This window comes from Onychomys torridus, chromosome 1 (assembly GCF_903995425.1).
Source record: "Onychomys torridus chromosome 1, mOncTor1.1, whole genome shotgun sequence".
Lineage (NCBI taxonomy): Eukaryota > Metazoa > Chordata > Mammalia > Rodentia > Cricetidae > Onychomys > Onychomys torridus.
In genome coordinates, this window is record NC_050443.1 from 1829412 (window position 1) to 1850304 (window position 20893).

A 20893-nucleotide genomic window follows, 5' to 3' on the forward strand; every position below is an offset into this window, starting at 1 on the left:
CTCTAACACTAGGACCATCCTTGAGGAAAGGATTGTGAAGTATGTCCTCCTCAAGTCCCAAAGAGCATAAATTGTTTACCGTATGATTCAACTTACCATGCTTCCTCTTACTTCCTAGGAGTTTACCCCACCAAAGTCACACTGTCAGCCCTTTCCAGCCCTGTGGTGACCCCAGGAGGGCACGTGACCCTTCAGTGTGTCTCACAACAGGCATATGACAGGTTCATTCTAATGAAGGAAGATGAGAAGTTCTCCAGGCCTTTGCCCTCACAGAACATATACCCTGGGCTATTTGGCACCCCTTTCTCTGTCGATGCTGTGACCCCCAACCAGAGGTGGAGGTTCACATGCTATGGCTATTATTTGAGAAACACCCAGGCATGGTCAGTGCCCAGTAACCACCTAGAGCTCCTGGTCTCAGGTAAGGAAGTGCAGGGCTTTCCTTTGGCTGTAATTGCAACTGACACAGAATCCCAGGAAAGGACCTGATGTGTGACAGTCGATTATGAGCCAGGGTTACTGAACTCAGTGTCTCTGGATGTGTGATACTGCTTGACTTGAGGAACAGAAATCAGGGTGGGTAGTAAGAATGGAATCAAAGATCCATGGAAAAGTGTGGTTTTTATGTGTCCTTCTGCTATTGCAGATCAGCTCATGTGTCCCTGCAATGGTGACCTTCTCTGTGCAATTCTCCTAACTGATGCACCTCCTTTCTTTCTACTTCTTTGCTGGGATCCTTTATAATTGCTCAATATGGCTGAGCCAGGCTCTGTGATTACATCAGACAGTCCTGTCACCATCTGGTGCGAGGGGACCTGAGAAACCCAAACTTACGTGCTACACAAAGAAGGAAGCCTGGAACCCTGAGGCAGACAGACCCAAAAGAATCACAGCAATAAGACAAAATTCACCATTCCTGTGTGATAACACTGCAGACAGGCTGATATCACTATTACTCTCACAGCTTTGCTGGCTTGTCAGAATGCAGGGACACCCTGGAGCTGGTGGTAAAAGGTGATTGAATAGTCTCGAGTTATGTGGATTCCCAGATGGGACTTTTTTTTTTTAGTCTTTAAAAAAAGTCACATTTATTGTAAAAGCTAACATGCATGTTTCGGAATGAATCTCAGAAGCCCACCTGAGCATTTTCAGCACATAAAATATGAATATGTCTATTTCTTAATGAAAGGAAGCAGTGTCTGAATGAGTTCCTCATCTCCACCAGAGAATAATGAATGATAAATAATGAATGGAGCCCCAACCTTATATAACTGGCGTTTTTTTTTTTGTTTTTTTTTTTTTGTTGTTGTTTTTTTTTTTTTTTTTGGTGTGTGTGTAAAGTACATGTTTTTTTCATTGTTCTTTATTAAGAATTTTTCTACTAACTCCACATACCACCCACAGACCCCATCTCCTCTCTCCTCCCACTTCCCAACCCTCCCTCCCAAACCACCCCACATTCCCACATCTCCCAAATCAAAGTCTCCCATGGGGAGTCAGCAGAGCCTGGCATACTGAGCTTAGGCAGGTCCAAGACCCTCCCCACTGCACCACCAAGGTGTCACACCACAGACACTGGAATCTCAAATACATGCCCATGCACCAGGGATGGATCCTGATATCCCTGCCTGGGTGCACCCCCAAACAGTTTGAGCCAAACAACCATCTTCCGTATCCAGAGGGCCTAGTCCAGTCCCATGGGGCTCCACAGCTGCTAGTCTACAGTTCATGGGCTTCCACTAGTGTGACCGGTCATCTCTGCACATCTTCCCATCATGATCTCGATGTACCCCGCCTGCAGAATCCCTCCTCTCTCTCATTGATTAGATTCCTGGAGCTCATCCTGGTGCCTGGCCATGGATCTCTGCATCTGCCTCTATCTGTCACTGGACAAAAGCTCTGTGATGACATCTAGGTTATTTGCTAGGCTGGTCACCAGAGTAGACCAGTTCAGGCACCCTCTGGACCACTGCCAGCAGACCAAGGTGGGGTCATCCTTGTGGATTCCTGAGAGCCTCTCTAGCACCCTGCTTCTTCCTATTCCCATGATGTCCTCATCTATTATGGTATCTTCCTTCCTACCCTCCCACTCTGTTCCTGTTCCAGCTTGACCCTCCCATTTCCCTATGTTTTCATGCCCCACTCCTCACCCTCTGCCACTGCCTGACTCCCAGTCCACCCATGCAGATCTCATACACTTCTCCTTCGCTGTGCCATCCATGTGTCCCTCCTTGGGTTTTTCCCTGTTAGCTAGCCTCTCTGGAGCTGTGGTTTGCAGTCTGGCCATCCCTTCCCTCCCATTTAGTGAGTATATAACTTATGAGTGAGTATATAACATGTTTGTTCTTCTGAGTCTGGATTACCTCACTCAGGATGATATTTTCTAGTTCCATCCATTTGCCTGTAAATTTCATGATATTGTTTTTTACTGCTGAGTAGTACTCCATTGTGTATATGTGCCACATTTTATTTATCCATTCATCAGTTGAAGGACATCTATGTTGTTTCCAGGTTCTGGCTATTCCAAATAATGCTGCTATGAACATAGCTAAGCATGTGCCCTTGTGGTATGATTGAGCATTCCTTGGGAATATGCCCAAGAGTGTTATAGCTGGTTCTTGGGGAGATTGATTACCAGTTTTCTAAGAAAGCACCATACTGGTTTTCAAAGTGTCTATACAAGTTTTCATTCCCACCAACAATGGAGGAGAGTTTCCCTTGCTCCACATCCTCTCCAGCATAAGCTGTCTTCAGTGTTTTTGATCTTAGCCATTCTGACAGGTTTAAGGTGGTATCTCAGAGTTGTTTTGATTTGCATTTCCCTGATGATTAGAGATAGTGAGCAATTCCTTAAATACCTTTAAGCCATTTGAGATTCTTCTATTGAGAATTCACTGTTAAATTCTGTAGGCCATTTTTTTTTTTTTTTTGGCCAGAGCTGAGGATTGAATCCAGGGCCTTGAGCTTGCTAGGCAAACGCTCTACCACTGAGCTAAATCCCCAACCCCTGTAGACCATTTTTTAAATTGGATTGTTCAGTATTTTGAAGTCTAGCATTTTGAGTTCTTTATATATTTTGAAGATCAGCCCTCTGTCAGATGTGAGGTTGGTGAAGACCTTTTCCCATTCTGTAGGCTGTCGCTTTGTCTTGTTGACCGTGTCCTTTGCCCTACAAAAGCTTCTCATTTTCAAGAGGTCCCATTGATTAATTGTTTCTCTCAGTGTCTGTGCTACTGGTGTTATAATTAGGAAGTGATCTCTAGTGCCAATGCATTCAAGACTACTTCCTACTTTCTCTTCTAATCAGGTTCAGAGTACCTGGATTTAGGTTGAGGTCTTTAATCCACTTAGACTTAAGTTTTGTGAATGGTGACAGATATGGATCTATTTGAAATCTTCTCCATGTTGACATCCAGTTATGCCAGCACCATTTGTTGAAGATGCTTTCTTTTTTTTCCATTGTACAGTTTTGGCTTTTTTGTCGAATATCATATGTTCATAGGTGTGCAGATTAATGTCCGGGTCTTCAGTTCAGTTCCATTGGTCCACATGTAGGTTTTCATGTTAGTACCAAGCTGTTTTATATTACTATGCCTCTATTGTAGAGCTTAAGGTCAGGGATCATGATGCCTTCAGAGACTGCTTTATTATACATGATTCTTTTAGCTATCCTAGATTTTTTGTTTTTCCATATAAAGTTAAGTATTGTTCTTTCCAAGTCTGAGAAGATTGTGTTTGGATTTTGATGGAGATTGCATTGAATCTGTAGATGGCTTTTGGTAAGATTGCCATTATTACTATGTTAATCCTACCTATCCATGAGCATGGAAGATCTTTTCATTTTCTGATATCTTCTTCAACTTCTTTTTTCAGACACTTAAAGTTTTTATCATACATGTCTTTCACTTACTTAGTTAGACTTACCCCAAGGTGTTTTATATTATTTGTGGCTATTGTAAAGGGTGATGTTTCTCTCATTTCTTTCTCAGCCAATTTATCATTTGTATATAGGAGGGCTATTGATTTTTTTGAGTTAATCTTGTATTCTGCCACCTTACTAAAGCTGTTTATCAGCTGTAGGATTTCCCTGGTAGAATTTTGGGGTCACTTATATATACTATCATATTGTCTGCACATAGTCAAGGTTTGAATTTTTCCTTTCCAATTTGTATCCCCTTGATCTCCTCTTGTTGTCTTATTGTTATAACTAGAACCTCAAGTACTATGTTGACTAAGTATGGGGAGAGTGGACAGCCTTGTCTTGTTCCTGATTTTAGTGTAATTGCTTTGAGTTTCTCTCCTTTTAATTTGATGTTGGCTCTTGACTTCCTGTAAATTGGCTTTATTCTGTTTAAGTATGTTCCTTGTATTCCTGATCTCTCTAGAACCTTTATCATGAAGGGGTGTTGGATTTTGTTAAAGGCTTTTTCAGCATCTAATGAGATGATCATGTGGTTTTGTACTTTCAGTTTGTTTATATGGTGTATTACATTGACAGATTTTTGTATGTTGAACCATCCTTGCTTCCCTGTGATGAAGCCTACTTGGTCATGGCAGATAATTTTTTTGATGTGTTCCTGGATTCAGTTAGCCAGTATTTTACTGAGTATTTTTGCATCAGTGTTCATGAGGGAGATTGGTCGGTAATTTTCTTCTTTGTTACATCTTTCTGTAGTTTGTGTATCAGGGTAACTGTAGCCTCATAAAAAGAATTTTGTAATGTTCCTTTTGTTTCTATTGTGTGCAACAATTTGAAGAGTATTGGTTTTAGCTCTTTGGAAATCTGGTAGAATTCTGTGCTGAAATAATCTGGTCCTGGGCTTTTTTTGTTGTTGTTGGCAGAATTTAATGACTATTCCTATTTCCTTAGGTGTTTTTGGACTATTTATATAGTTTATCTGGTCTTGATTTAACTTTGGTATGTGGTACCTATCCAGAAAATTGTCCATTTCTTTCAAACATTCCAATTTTGTGGAGTAGAGGTTTTTGAAGCATAACCTGATAATTCTCTGGATTCCTCATTGTCTGTTGTTATGTCCCCCTTTTTGTTTCTGATTTTGTTAATTTGGATTCTCTCTGCTTTTTGGTTAATTTGGATAAGGACTTATCTATCTTGTTGATTTTTCTCAAAGAACCAACTCTTTGTTTCATCGATTCTTTGTATTGTTCTTTGTGTTTTCAGCCCTCAATTGATTATTTTCTGGCATTGTTTCTCCTGGGTGAGTCTGATACTTCTTTTTCTAGAGCTTTCAGGTGTGCTCTTGAGTCACTAGTGTGAGATTTCTCCAACTTCTTTATGTGGGCATTTAGAGCTCTGAATTTTCCTCTTAGCACTGCTTTCATGGTGTCCCATAAGTTTTTTATGTTGTACATTCATTTTCATTGAATTCTAGGAAATCTTTAATTTCTTTCTTTATTTCTTCCTTGACCCATTGGTGATTCATTTGGGCATTATTCATTTTCCATGAGATTGTAATTCTGTAATTTTTGTTGTTGTTGAAATCTAACTTTGAGCCATGGTGGTCTGATAAGAGGTTATTTTATTTTATTTTATTTTTTTGTATCTGTTGAGATTTGCTTTGTGACCAAGCATGTGGTTGATTTTAGAGAAGGTTCCATGGGGTGTTGAAAAGAAGGTATATTCTTTTGTGTTAGGGTGGAATATTCTGTAGGTATCTATTAAGTCTTTTTGAGTCATAATGTCTGTTAGTTTCCTTATTTCTCTGTTCAGTTTCTGTCTGGCAGACTTGTCCATTGGTGGGAATGGGGTGTTGAACCCTCCCACTAGTAGTGTGTGGGGTTTGATATGCAATTTAAGCTTTAGTAACATTTCTTTTACAAATGTTGGTGCCCCTGAATTTGGGGCATAAATATTCACAATTGAGACTTCTTGTTGGATTTTCCCTGTGATAAATATGTAATATCCTTCCTGATCTCTTTTGATTGATTTTAGTTTGCAGTCTAATTTATAAGATATTAAGATAGCTACACCAGCTTGCTTCTTAAATCCATTTGCTTTGAAATCTTTTCCCAGCTTTTTATTTTGAAGTGGTATCTGTCTTTGAACTTGAGGTGTGTTTCTTGTATGCAGCAAATTGATGGATGGATCTTGTTTTCATATCCATTCTGTTAGCCTGTATCTTTTTGTTTGTTCGTTTTTTTGAGACAGGGTTTCTCTGTGTAGCTTTGCACCTTTTCTGGAACTCGCTTTGGAGACAAGGCTGGCCTTGAACTCACAGAGATCTGCCTGCCTCTGCCTCCAGAGTCGTGGAATTAAAGGCATGTGCTACCACTGCCCGGTTAGCCTGTCTTTTTATAGGTGAATTGAGACCACTGATATTAATGGATATAATGAACAGTGATTGTTAATTCCTATTATTTTTTGGTGGTAATGTTTTATGTTTCCTTTCTTTGGTCTTTGTTGGTGTGGGTCTATCTATTGCCTGTGTTTTCATGGGTGTATCTAATTTCCTTAGGTTGGATTTTTCCTTCAAGTGCTTTCTGTAGGGCTAGATTTGTGGAAAGATATTGTTTAAATCTGGTTTATCCTGAAATATTTTGTTTACTTTGTCTGTGTTGATTGATTGTTTTGCTGGGTATAATTGTCTGGGTTGTCATCCATCATCCCTTAGTGTCTTCAGGTCCTTCTGGCTTTTAGAGTCTCCATTGAGAAGTCAGGTATTATTCTCATGTTTCTGCCTTTATATGTTACTTGGCCTTTTTCCTTTGTAGCTCTTAATATTTTTTCTTTATTCTGTATGTTTAGTGGTTTGATTATTATGTGGCAAAGGGATTTTTTTGGATCCAGTCTATTTGGTGTTCTGTAACCTTCTTGGTCTTTTTAGGCATTTTGTTATTTTGGTTATGAAAATTTTATTCTATGGTTTTGCTGAATATATTTTCTGTGCCTTTGAGTTGGTATTCTTCTCCTTTTTTTTTTATCCCATTTATTCTTAGGTTTGGTCTTTTCATAGTGTCCCTAATTTCCTGGACATTTTCGGTCATGACTTTGTTGGCTTAAGTGTTTTCTCTGACTGATGAATCTATTTCCTCTATCATATCTTCAAAGCCAGGGATCCTCTCTTCCATCTCTTGCATGCTGTTGGTTATGCTTGCGTCAGTAGTTCCTGTTTGTTTACTCAGATTTTCCACTTCCAGCATTCTCTCAGTTTGTGTCTTCTTTATTATTTCGATTTCAGTTTTCAAATCTTGAACTGTTCCCCACACTTGTTTAATTGCTTTCTCTTGGCTTTCTTTAAGGGATTTACTGATTTCTTCTCATTTTTTGTTTGACTTTTCCTCAAATTCTTTAAGGGAATTTTCATTTCCTCTTTAAGGATCTCTATCATCTTCTTAAGATCATTTTTAAAATTATATTTGTGTTTTAATTTTATACATCAGCCATGGGTTCCCCTCTCCTCCCCCCTCCAGCCCCACCCCCACCTCCCCCTAGCCCCTCCTCTTCATTCCCATCTCCTCCAGGGCCAAGACTCCCATGGGGATTCATTTAAACCTGGTGGATTCAGTACAGACAGGACCAGTCCCCTCCTTCCAGGCCGAGCAAAGTGTCCCTGTGTAAGCCCAAGGTTCCAAACAATAAAGTCATTTTTAAGGTTGATTTCTTCTGTTTCTTCTGTGTTGGGATGTTCAGGTCTTGCTTATGTAGGTTCTGATGGAGCCATATCGTTTTGTTTGTGTGTGTGTCGTTGACTGTATATTTTCACTGGTGTCTACCCATCTCTTTCTCCACTTGGTGCAAGCAGTGTCTGTGTCTGAGGGAGCCTCCACTTGGTCCATTGGGAGCTCTTGGTCTAGTTGGTGCTGATGGACTCTTTGCCTCAGGGAGTAGCTCTTAGTTCAATTGGTACTCATGGGCTTTGTCTCAGGGAGTAGCTTCAAGTGGGTGGGTTGGGAGGGGTGGGGCTTGTGGGTTACAGTGTCTGATGGGGAATGGATGTAGTTTGGCCTATCTGCAAGAGGCCTGCTATTGGCATGAGACAGGGACTATAATGGGTGGTCATGTGGAGGCACAGAGTTGTGCCCCTTTGCCCAAATCCTAGTGGCTGGGGTGTTTGAGTATGAGGATAAAGACTTACCTCTTGGTCCAATTGGGTGCTGTTGAGCCCTGTGTCAGGGAACAGTGCAGTCTTGGAGGGTGGATGGGATTTGGGGGAGGTTGGGCTTTTGGGTTACAGGGTCTGGTAGGGGATGGTGGTAATCTGACCTGTCTGCAGGAGGCATGCCTATTGGTGTGAGACTGGGACTATAGTGGGTGGTGGTGTGGGGGCACAGGGTTGTACCCCTGGGCCCCACCTAGACAAAGACTCACCTCTTAGTCCAGTTGGGCACTGGCAAGCTCAGTCTCAGGAAACAGTTGCAGTCTCGGAGGATGAGTGAGATATGGGGGAGGTGGGGCTTGGGTTACAGGATCTGATGGGGGATGGTGGCAGTCTGACCTGTCTGCAGGTCTGCCTGCTGACTGGCCTGAAACTGGGTCTGCAATGGGTGGTGGTGTATAGGCACAGGGCTGTGCGCCAGGGCCCAAAGCCTAGGGGATGGGGTGTTCAGGTATGAGGATAAAGATTCATCTTAGTCCAGTTTGGTGCTGGTCAGCACCCAGATGTGACTCTCAAGACAAAAGTGTTCTCTGAATATATCCCCACTTGTTAGTCAGGTCTGAGGGACAACCCAGACTGTGTGAACCCATTTAATATTCCATATGTATCTCTCCTAGGTGTCTAAAAAATCCACCCTGTTTTCACTGCCAAACCCTGTTGTAATCTTAGAAGGGTCTGTGATCCTCTCATATATCTCAAATCAGAGATACAACTGACTCATTTTAATTAAGGATAAGCAATTCTCTACTTCCATGTGCTTACAATATGTATATATCAGGCTGTCTCCAGCCAGGTTCCAAGTGTCCCATCACACTCATTAAAAAAATGAAGATTAGCTCTGACGTGGTGGCACACACCTGTAATCCCAGCACTCGGGAGGCAGAGGCAGGTGGATCTCTGTGAGTTTGAGGCCAGCCTGGTCTACAGAGCTAGTCCAGGACAGGCTCCAAAGCTACAGAGAAACCCTGTCTCGAAAAACAAAACAAAAAAAAATGTAGATTAACAATTCTCAAGTTTTTTCAGAAGGTAATGACATACTGTAGCATCTAGTCTCAGAGGAAGCCCCAGCTCCTCTGTTAAAGGACACTGAACCTGAAACAGGTTTCCCCAGGAGACCCTAATGTAAGGTGAGCATAGGGAAGGACAGGTGTATTAGCCCACTGATACAGATGCAGACTGTGGGAGTCAAGATGCAGAAACCAATGAGAGGTGTTGGGATAATGGAATCTGGGAGGGTCAGCAATGATATGGATCTTCAGATGCTTCCATGTGTCTTTCTGTTATTCAAGGGTCAAGTTTCACATTCACTGTACTACTGTTTAAAGTCCCACATCCCTCTCACATAACTCTTTTCAGGGAGCCTCCAGAAACCCACAATCTGGGCTGAGCCAGGCTCTGTGATCAACTCAGGGAATCCTGTGACAATTTGGTGTGAGGGAACAATGGAAACTCAAATGTATATCCTGTATAAAGAAGGAAGCCCAGCACCATGGGGCAGATTGACTGCACCAGTGCCTGATCACAAGGCCAAGTTTTTCATCCCTTCCATGAGAGTGCATAATGCAGGACGATATCACTGTTACTGTTATAACTCTGCTGGCTGGACACAACACAGTGACTCCCTGGAGCTGATGGTGACAGGTGAGTGGACACTAAGGGTCACAGTTCTCACCTTTTTCCCTATGGGCCCCTGAAAGCTCTGCTGCTTGCAGGTAAATGACCCACATGAAGTAATAAGTAAAACTCAAAGCAGGCTGAAATAGCAGTTGCCTGTTAACACTCTTAAAAGCCTGAAACCAGGTGGCTTATTGCAAGCAAATTTAAATGCAGAACAATCTAAAAAAAAAGATTTCTTTTGTAATCAATACCCTAGTGAACAACTAGGCATAATTACATCAAAACTCAAATCAAAATACATGTGATCATGAAGATTGATTTTACATCTTAAGGTTCTTTGCTCTGGTGTGGTCTCTGCCTGAGGTAATGCCAATGTCAGCAGGCTAAAAAATATATGTGACATCTCCCCAAAGGATGAGCTTCATTAACTTAATGCCAATGATAAAGGTCTAGGGAGGTCTAGATTCAGGTGAGGTTTGGAATCACAGATGGAAAGGTCACCTGGGTATTAACAACATGCACTCCCAGCTTTCTTGTTAGAAAACAAATATTTACTTACTCCATTGAGCAGACACACTGCATGAGTAACATTTTATCCTCTACATTTTCCCTCAGGAAATACAGCTCCCAAACATTTTCAATCATATCCCAGCTGCTGGAGACAATGTATCATTTAACAGGCTCTGTCCTCTTTTTCTAGGTGTCCACCATGGTAAACCTACTCTTTCAGCTGTGCCTAGCCCTGTGGTGACCTCAGGTGGGAATGTGACCCTTCAGTGTGTCTCATCCAAAGGATACGATGGGTTCATTTTGACTGGGGAAGATCTGAAGTTCTCCAGGTCCCAAAAGGCACAACTCATACACGCTGGACTGTCCCTAACTCTGTTTCCTGAGATCTCTGTGATATCCAGCAAGAGTGGTCCTTTCAGATGTTATGGATACTATACAAATACCTCCTTTGTGTGGTCAGAGGCCAGTGACCCTCTGGAGATACATGTCTCAGGTGAGGAAGTCTCCTCATTCACTCAGCTCTTTGACACCAGAAACCATTTGACATGCCCTACAGAACCGTCACAGAGGCATTGAGGCCATGATGGCTGAAGCAAGCTCTTGAGTGGTAAGGCCTAGAGTATGAACGGCCATGGCAGTGTCAGAGCAGGATGGGATATCGAATGTATTGGAAGAGCCAGCTGAATGACTTCCTGTCTATCCTTCTTCCAGGGCTGTCAGGGAAGCCCTTCCTGGTGACTCAGCATGGCCCTGTCCTGGGCCCTGGAGAAAACCTGACACTTCAGTGTTCCTCTGAGATAAGTTATAACAGATTTGTTCTGTCCAAAGAAGGGGAAAGTGACCTCCCCGAGGTCTCGGTTCATCAGACCCAGGCTGGACATTTTTATGCCAACTTCACCCTAGGCTCTGTGAATTTCTCCATTGGTGGCCGGTATAGATGCTATGGTTCCTATAACTTCTCTGAGTTGTCAGCCCCCAGTGACCCTCTGGACATACTGATCATAGGTGAGGAATGTAGTTCATTTAGTATGGACCCATCACAGCACAGGTACAGTTTGGTGGAAACCTGGGACTCATCAACAGAATGATGATGAGCATCTCAGGATGGAATAGGTCTAGGAAAGAGAGTGGATGAAGGACTGCCTGTTAAATTATAGAGATTAGGTTCTGAAAACGAGGTTCATAACAATGGCTATAGACCTTCACTCACTTACTTCTCTTCTCTTTAGGACATCCTCCTGTCACACTCAATCTCTCAGTGCATCCAGGCACTACTGTGTCCTCAGGAGAGAATGTGACTCTGCTGTGTCAATCATCAGTCCCAGTGGACAAATTCTTTCTGTTCAAGGAAGGTGCAGCCCATCCCTACATGCAACAAAGATCAAAGTCTCAAGATCTACAATATGAGGCAGAATTCTTCATGAGTGCTATGACCTTGGCCTTTGGGGGTTCTTACATATGTTTTGGTTCTCAAAACTCATCCCCTTACCTGCTGTCACATGCCAGTGTTCCTGTGGAGATCATAGTCTCAGGTGAGGTAACCCAGACATTTGTGGGCTCAGAGGGTAATCCAGAACAATTGACCTAGGAATTGATCTATGCAGAGATTAAGAAGTAAACTGAGATTTCTCAATTAATGACCATCTTACCCTCTTCATAGCAGTCCAAGAGATTCAGGGAGGAAGCTGGGAGGTGCTGGAGGGGTGTAGTGTAGATATAAGGCTGAGAAGAGATGAGATAATTAGTCCAGCCTTCCTCACATCATTCCCCCAACAAATTTCCCAGTCTCCTGAGGTCCACAAATCCATTCCTATAGAGGTTTTAGATTTTCTGGTCTAGGGAAGTTGTTTCACCCTGAGTGTGTGCAGAGTCTCTTTCCACATGAGTCTTCATTCCTTTATTAGCTTGGCTGGTGACCAAGCTACTGGGTGTGAATCAGAGATCCTAACATGATCCCCAGAAACCCAGAGGCTCAGAAGCTAGGCTACAACAGAGGCATCCTGACGAAGAGCGACATTTTTATCTGTCCCAGGCTGAAGCACCTAAAATGAGAGCAGGCACCCATTCTCCATATTTCCCCACCCTATTATGTCAGGCCATGACCAACAGCTCTTCACCCCTGTTGTGTCTGACTGCAGAGGTCTTGGAAAGAACTATTTTGCAGGGTGTGTTCAGGGCATCAAGATAGTAATGTGGTTGGTGCATTTTTGTTTGGAGTGGGTGACAGGTACTACAGATTCTTTCTAGTCCACTTCACTCATCTCTAGAGACATTTGGAATTTGACATCACCAGTGGTAAGCCTTGCCCCCTCATTTCCCAGAATTGAGCACTGTTGTTTAGAGAGTCACATGCCACACATAAAATTTCAATTGCCCCCTGTCTTGTGTGGTTCTCAGTTTCTCCAAGTGTAAATGGGAGAGCTCTGGCACAGATATGAAGTTCTTTTAAATGATGATCTTACCTGTTTCATCTACTTACAGAGAAAGACTCTAGAATCCTGTTCTGCAATAGTTCTGCCCCATTTGGCACTGTGTTGGTGACATTGTGTAGAGGTTTGGTACAGGGCTAGGGCCGAATATTCAGGATCATTCCTTCCATTTCATGAGGTTTAGCTCCAGTGTAGAAAATTTGGTGGGAGGCCAGACACCTGGGGATGAATCCTCAGCAATGCACCTTCCCTATGGGTGTCTTTAGGGCAGGGAAAACTACTGGAAATGGTCAGAAATGGTCCCATGTTGCAAAGCTATGAGAATGATAGGTAATAAATACAGTCCACATTGGGTACTCACAAAGTAAGTTCTTTATTATTTATCTATTGATTAACTGATTCTTCTCTAATACAATACATTATAATTAGCACTTCCCTTCACTTCACTTTTTTGAGTTCCCACACACACATTCCACTCTTCCCCATGACCATTACTCCTGTCCCATCTGCCTCAGGAAGAGAAGACCAGTTAGGGGCATTAACTGAACATGGCACAACATTATACCATAATATCATGATACCATAATCTCCCTCAAGGCAGGTTAGTAGGAAGAATAGTGTCTTAAGAGCAGGCAAAAGTGTCAGATACACCTACACCACCACTGTCAGAAGTCTCCTGTAAAACCCCAAACTAAGAACCATAACATATATGCAGAGGACCTAGTCCAGACCCATGAAGGCTCTATGACAGTCTTTTCAGTCTTACATAGTGTGTTCTAATTTACAATTCTTCATTCATGATGTCCCCTGTCTCATCGGACTGGAAGGATACCAAAAGGCTGTGCTTGGTGTCTCTGTGGCATTCTTCCTACTGCTCTTCCTCCTCTTCCTCTTCCTTTTCCTCAGACTCAGACGTCAGAAGAAAGACAGGAAGGGAGGTGAGTAGGGTGTGGGAGGCCTGGGTCTCAGGTGGTAGTGGGTCCCACTGTGGGCTATCCAAGCAGGGGCTCAGGCCATCAGCCCCAGGGAAAGCCCAGACTGGGATACATGAGCTTAGAAACACTTCTTCAGAATCTCAACACAAAATGAGATCTGAAAATGTGTTCAATGCACTCTATTGTATGGACTTTTCCATCTACTGGAAGATTTTAAGAGACATGCAATGTTGGTCCCTTCTTTTTTTGAAAGTGCTAGGTAGGGGCTCAACCCTCCTGGCCAAGGCTCTTTCCTCTCTTGCAGTCCAGACAAAGACTGACTTGCAACATGCTACAGTCTCAGCGAACAAGGGCAAAAGCTTTCAGAAGAGGTAACTCACGCCCAGAATATCTACCTAACCTGCCTGACTTCCATCACTGTCACTTGACACCCTCTTGTTTCCACAGATCCAAACCAGCTCCTGTCATCCAGGAAGAAATCTTATGTGAGAGGAAGAGGGCCTGGGGGAGATATTTGAGATCTCAGCATCACAGGGCTGGAGGAGGGCCTGGGACACTGAACCCTCTCTATCTACCCTTACCCCACTACATCTTCTCTTTCCATATCTGGGATATGGCAGGGTTCTGGGGATGTGAGATGTCCTGGAGATCTGGTCATGGGAAAACTTGCATGTTTGTTATGACAGATGCTACTGTGAAGGTCACACAGCCTGCAGACAGCATGGAGCTGGATGTCCTGGTGAGACTATTGCTTATCCACAATGCTAAGATATTATGACCCAATATAATGCCAAAGCAATCTCTATTCTCCCCCTTTTCAGCCCTTAGTATCATCCACAGCTGGCTCCCTGTTTCTTGAAGCACCTATATTCTGTATGCTATGATCTCATTCTTTCTTTATTTACTTTGACAATATGGCCCCAAATTTCTGACTCCTCAACATCTCTCTGGTTTCTAAAGTGATTTTAGAGGCTCCAAAGAGAATATGAGGATCATAAGTTGTAGCTGAATGGTAAAGTAATTACTTTAGATGTATAAGGCCTTGGGTTAAACTCTAGTGATAAAACTAACAAGTAAATGAACAGGAAACACAAGTAAATGAGAACCATGAGTCTGAGAATATGTGTGCACATGTGCTTAATTAAGCACAAGCAGAAGGCAGGGGTCAATATCCGATGTCGTCTTCTATTATTTCCCAACTCATTTTCTCTGACAGGCTCTCTTCATGTCCATGGTGCTATTTATTTGGGTGGATTGGTGCCACTGAGTACTGGGCACCAGTCTCTCCCCCAACATCACTTAGGTCCCAGGCACTTGAATTCTTGCTTGGCTCTTTCTTATGTAGCCACAGGGGATCAAACTCATAGCAACTACTGCTGCTTGGCTCCTCTCCCCAGCTCCTGTGTCTCCCTTTTGACCATGCTTCTGTAAGGGCTGCAGATACATCAAGGGACAGAACTCGCTACCCATTGTGATGAGCTCAGATGGGAAATGATGTGGAGATAAATGTCAGACTAAGCAGTGCAAAGTGTATGAGGGACATATATTAGAGGATATGGGTTGAGTTATGTGAGGCACAGATTATCAATGTGAATTTAAAGGGAACTTGAAAGAAGCCTTCTGTGGAGAAGCCTGGGTAGAGTTTCATACAAACCTGTGATAACATGGCACATATAGGTATGGAGCATAGTAGATCCAAATGTCCTTAGGGTAGAGAAATTCTCTTTCCAAAAGCCAGAGGCACTGGAGAGGACATCATTGTGTCAGGATAATATTTCAGAAGCACAGAGAAGTAACTGACAGGTACTCAAAGTTCCTAGAAAGTCCGAGAAGACCCCATCAGCAATAGTTTAATTTAATAAAAATGTCTGAAGTATCATTCTTGCTCCCTGTGGAAGTATGGGTGGAGAACCTCTGGGAAACCAAGCCAACTCCCTTTGTTACATTGTCTCTCTGTATGCCCAGGTGAAGCCCTCAAGACTCAGAAGGACAGAGATCACCTCTTCTCTCATGCCAAAGAAATCATTGGCCTCAAATGACACACAGTCAAAAGGAAATCAAGTGATAGATGAGAAGGTGGGTCCTGACTTCTCTAGTTCCCCCATGCTCCCAGTGCCCAACATAAACTTTCTTCTACACTTTCCCACTTCAGGCTGCTACAACAGAGGAGCCACATGATGTGACCTATGCCAAGCTGTGCATCCTGACCCCGAGACAGGGACATGTGAACCTCCCACCTTCCAGGCAGAAACGTCCAACCTGAGAAATACTCTGGCCTCTACCAATCCAGGGAGATCCACATTCTGCATTCCATGGAGGAGGGAGGACTCAGGGACGTCAGAACACAAGATTTGCCTCAGGTGCACAGTCATAGTGCAGACATGACCAGTCTCTAGGAAATCCTGAGAAATTTGGGCATCTGATTTGGTTGTTCCTTTGTTTTATAAATAAGGCAAATGCTTTGTCAGTGACTAATAGATAAAATGAGGAAAGAAGAAAGGAATGGAGAAAGTTTCATTTTTTTGTGTGTTTTTTTGTTTAATTTTAATTTTTGAGATTCTACTATAGCATTTTTTCTCTTCCCTTTCTTCCCTCCAGACATTTACATAGATCCTTCTCTACTCTCCTTCAAATTCAGGACCTCTTTTTTCATTAACACATGTACATATGAAAATGTATATAAAAAGTTTAAACACTTTTACTCTGAATATATACCTTTTGTCAATTATATCTCAATAAAGCTAAAATTGAATGATGAAGTCACCTAATTATAATGTAGCATGAACCAGAGTATTCAGAACTGATCTGAACAAGCATGAGTAAGGGTCCTAACAATTGAGGGGTTGAGCAGGAAGACCTAGTGTAAGAAATAAAGAAGTGAAAATCAATAGATGAGAGGTATTGCAAAAGTTATGCCTTACGCCACACAAATCTATTAAGAAACACACTATCTCATATACTGTTAGCAGTAGGGAAAAGGGCAAGGTTAGCAGAGAGACAAGCCATTTTTGTAAAAGAAAGCATGGGGAACATCAGCCATATCCACTAGGATAAGAACCAAGCTCATGAGGCAGAGTCCTATCCACAGACTTGCAACCTCATCTCCTACGAAGCAATGGCCCCAGCGTCAGACTGGCTTCATGTCTGATCTTGGATGAGGACACTGGACTGAAGTTCCCTTTGTCCTTTCATCAGGGCCTCCTAGACAGTCTTGGGTTGTTATGGCTTCCTGGTCCAAACCACTAATAAATACATAAAATACTTTTCTAAATCAATGACCTCATTGTCATATTGAGGCTAAAGAAAGAGAACAGCAACATATTCCATATTAGGAATAAGGATGGAAATGATACAGGAAGAAATTACAAATTAAGAATGCAGGTAGTCCCTGTTAAGCAGAAGATGCAGGCAGGGGAAGCACTCATTGTAGGCCTCCTTTGGCTCCATAGTGTTTTCAGTACCATCACGAGAGAGACTGACATGCTGGCATTGATTGTGTGACTTAGATCCTTTGCAGTTGTGTTGTATGTTTTTTTTTTAAAATAACTTAGTTCTTTGTTAATATCTTATAATCATCTACTTGTATGTACTGCATTTTGCCTGTCCTGTCCCCACACCTTTTTTATATACCTCCCACTCCTTAAAAAACACATCCCTTTGCAATGACTAAAGAAACTACTCCATTTTTTGGCTAGGCATCCATCTTGGTAATTCCTAGTTGTTTTCTCTGACTCCAGTTCATACAAGACAATTTCCTAGGAAGCCTGACTCAGTGACCCCCACCCAGAAACGTTCAGTGTGAATATCTACTTCTTGTGATATTACTACATTCTTTTTGGCTTCTTTTTCCTCCCTATGTAGACAGTCAAGGACCATTTTGAGGTTGCTTTGACTACTTAGTTTTGGAAGAGCACAAGAGATTCTGGCTAGCTTGTGCAGATACCAATGTTCTTCTTGTGGTTTTTGCTCTTCAAAGTCCTTCCCTTGTCCCCCTTTTCATGCCACTCTATAGTTTGGCTAAGATATTGTTGTCCTGTTAGCAATAATCAACAATCCTCTTAATTATAATTGGATTGTCATGGACCTTCCCAAGGGTTAGGAAGTCCATAACATGTTCCTGTCCCATCACTTTTCCATATTCATGACTGTGGGCTGTGACTCATTTAACCAGAGACCTATATGTGACAATTGGATTGGGACTGTGCTATTGAGCCTGGTTGGTTATGTCTGTGTACACAATAGAGGAAATGACTCTTTTCTCTCCAATTCTACAGCTAGGAAGCAGTTTATCAGTGAGGGATAATGGGTTTTCTGTGACCGTCCTCCATCTATTCCTGGCTGTTCATGCTTTGTACTCATCAACATGTTGAGAGTTTGTGATTGCAATAGCTGTGCATTACTCAGAAGACGACATTTCAGCCAGGCGCTGATGGTGTATGCCTTTAATTCCAGCACTTTGGAGGCAGAAGCAGGCAGAGCTCTGTGAGTGTGAGACCAGCCTTGTCCACTAATTGAGTTCCAGGACAGTCAGGGCTGTTACACAGAAAAAATCTTCTCTCAAAAAACAACAACAGCAACAGCAACAGCAACAACAACAAAAGAAGTTGACTTTTCATAACCAGGTTACCTTTTGCCTCCCTTCAGCTAGAAGCTAAGGTTAAGTAACCCCTGAGGAATAAAGAAATAAAATTGAGCTTTCATAGCTGAGATTCTGTTACCTTAGCTCTCTAACATTTGGAGTAGTCCCTCAGTGGCACTTTTGTAATTTATTTTTCTCTGAAACCTCTGATTGATGGGCAGAAGTTCAAAGAGGTTTGGAAAAGTTTTAAATCCATGGGGATCCCTGGTCCAGGTAAGTTGCCTGCTGTAACCTCCCTTTTGGTATGCCCATTTAAAATCAAAGATGTTCATAATTCATGTGCTTCCATTCGTTTGGCTGTTTGTTCCTGTGCTTTTTCCAATCTTGGACTCAACAACTCACGTTCTTACAGTCCCTCCTCTTTCTCGACAATTGGACACCTGGAGCTCCACCTGGGGCCTGGCTGACGATCTCTGCATCCACTTCCATCAGCTGGATCAGGCCCTCTGGATAAGTGAGACATCCGAATAGCTTGGACTGTTTGGGAGGCACCCAGGCTGTGGGACCGGGACCTGTCCTTAGTGCATGAGCTGGCTGTTTGGAACCTGGGGCTTACACAGGGACACATGCTCAGCCTGGAAGGAGGGGACTGGACCTGCCTGTACTGAATCCACCAGGTTTAAATGAATCCTCAGGGGAGTCTTGGCCCTGGAGGATATGGGAATAGAGGGGAGGGGCTGGGGGGAAGGTTGGGGTGATGGCAGGAGGGGGGAGGACAGTGGAACCCATGGCTGATGTATAAAATTAAAACACAAATATAATAATAAAAAAATAAAAAAAAATCAAAGATGTGTTGACTCTGGTTTTCCAATAGGAGGTTGAAGAGTGCATCCTTCAGGTCCAAGAAAGTGTACATCAGTTTTTCTGGAGGAACCAGACTCATGAGATTCAGAGTTCTGGGTCACTAATCTGGGTACTGGAGTAGACCAGTTCAGGCCCCCTCTCGAGGATTTCCAGTAGTCTAAAGTGGGGTCATCTTGTGGATTCCTGGGAACTTCCCTAGCACCCTGTTTCCCCCTATTCCCATGATGTCTTCATTTATCATGGTATCTCTTTCATTGCTCTCCCACTCTGTCCCTGTTCCAGCTCCTACCTCCAATTTCCTTATGTTCTCATCCCTCATTCCTTGATCTCCATTAATCCCCCTCATCCTCAGTTTGTAATGTAGATCTCATCTTTTTCTCCTTCACTGGGTTATCTATGTGGCTCTCTTAGGGGCCTCCTTGGTAGCTAGCTTCTCTGGAGCTGTGGGTTGTAGTCTGGTTATCCTTCACTTTACATCTAGTATCCACTTCTGAGTGAGTACATACCATGTTTGTCCTTCTGAGTTTGAGTTACTTTACTCAGGATGATATTTTCTAATTCCATCTATTTGTCTGCAAATTTCATGTTTTCTTTTTTTTTTAACTGCTGAGTAGTACTCCATTATGTATATGTGCCACATTTTCTGTATCCATTTCTCAGTTGACAGGCACCTAGGCTGTTTCCAGGTTCTGGATATTATGAATAATGTTACTATGAACATATTTGAGCATGTATCCTTTTGGTATTATTCAGCATTCCTTACGTATATGCACAAGAGTGGTATAGCTAGTTCTTGAGGCACCATAATGATTTTCAAAATGGCTGTACAAGTTTGCATTCCCACCAACCAATGGAGGAGTGTTCCCCTTTCTAAGCATCCTTTCCAAAATAAGCTGTTTAGTGTTTTTGATCATAGCCATTCTGACAGCTGTAAGATGGTATCTCAGAGTCATTTTGATTTGCATTTCTCTGATGATTAAAGATGTTGAGCAATTCCTTAAATGTCTTTCAGCCATTTGAGATTCTTCTGTTGAGAATTCTCTGTTTAGCTCTGTAGCTCATTTTTTTTTCAGTTGGATTGTTCAACATTTTGCTGTCTAGTTTTTTGAGTTCTTTGTATATTTTTGGAGATCAGCCCTCTGTCAGATGTGGGGTTGATGAAGATCTTTTTCCATTCTATAGGATGTCGTTTTGTCTTATTGACCATGTCCTTTGCTCTACAAAAGTTTCTCAGTTTCAGGAGGTCCCATTTATGAATTGTTGCTCTCAGTGTCTGTGCTACCAGTATTATATTTAGGAAGTGGTTTCCTGTGCCATATTCTCTTCTATCATATTCAGTGCAACTGGATTTATGTTGAGGTCTTTGATCCACTTGGACTTGAGTTTTGTGCATGGTGACAGATACGGATCTATTTGCAATATTCTACCTGTTCACATCCAGTTATGACAACACCATTTGTGGAAGATACTTTCTTTTTTTCCATTGTACAGTTTCTGCTTCTTTGTCAAAAATGAGATGAGGTGTTCATTGGTGTGCAGATTAATGTCTTTATTAGATTCTATTGGTCCACATGTCAGTTTTTGCATCAGTACCAAGCTGTTTTCATTACTATAGCTCTGTGGTAGAGCTTGAGGTCAGGGATAGTAAGAATGCCTCCAGAACTTGTTTTATTATACATGATTTTTTAACTATCCTAGATTTTTTGTTTTTCCATATGAAGTTGATTATTGTTTTTTTCTAACAAATAATTGTGTTGAGATTTTGATGGGGATTTCACTGAAACTGTGGATTGCTTTTGGTAAGATTGCCATTTTTACTATGTTAATCCTGCTTATCCATGA

General features: G+C 42.3%; 2 protein-coding genes across 2 annotated transcripts in view; both read left to right on the plus strand.

Annotated features, from left to right (window-relative positions):
* LOC118590926 (leukocyte immunoglobulin-like receptor subfamily A member 6) overlaps window positions 1–20893 on the plus strand; it is a 63043-nt gene that overhangs the window by 2780 nt on the left and 39370 nt on the right.
* Window positions 155–16110, plus strand: LOC118579453 (leukocyte immunoglobulin-like receptor subfamily A member 6). Its single transcript, XM_036180738.1, has 10 exons — window positions 155–421; window positions 9474–9758; window positions 10435–10737; window positions 10956–11249; window positions 11474–11776; window positions 13913–13979; window positions 14056–14093; window positions 14295–14347; window positions 15574–15684; window positions 15761–16110. Exons 1-10 carry the CDS (start codon window positions 232–234, stop codon window positions 15869–15871), a joined length of 1755 nt encoding a protein of 584 aa, XP_036036631.1. The 5' UTR covers window positions 155–231; the 3' UTR covers window positions 15872–16110.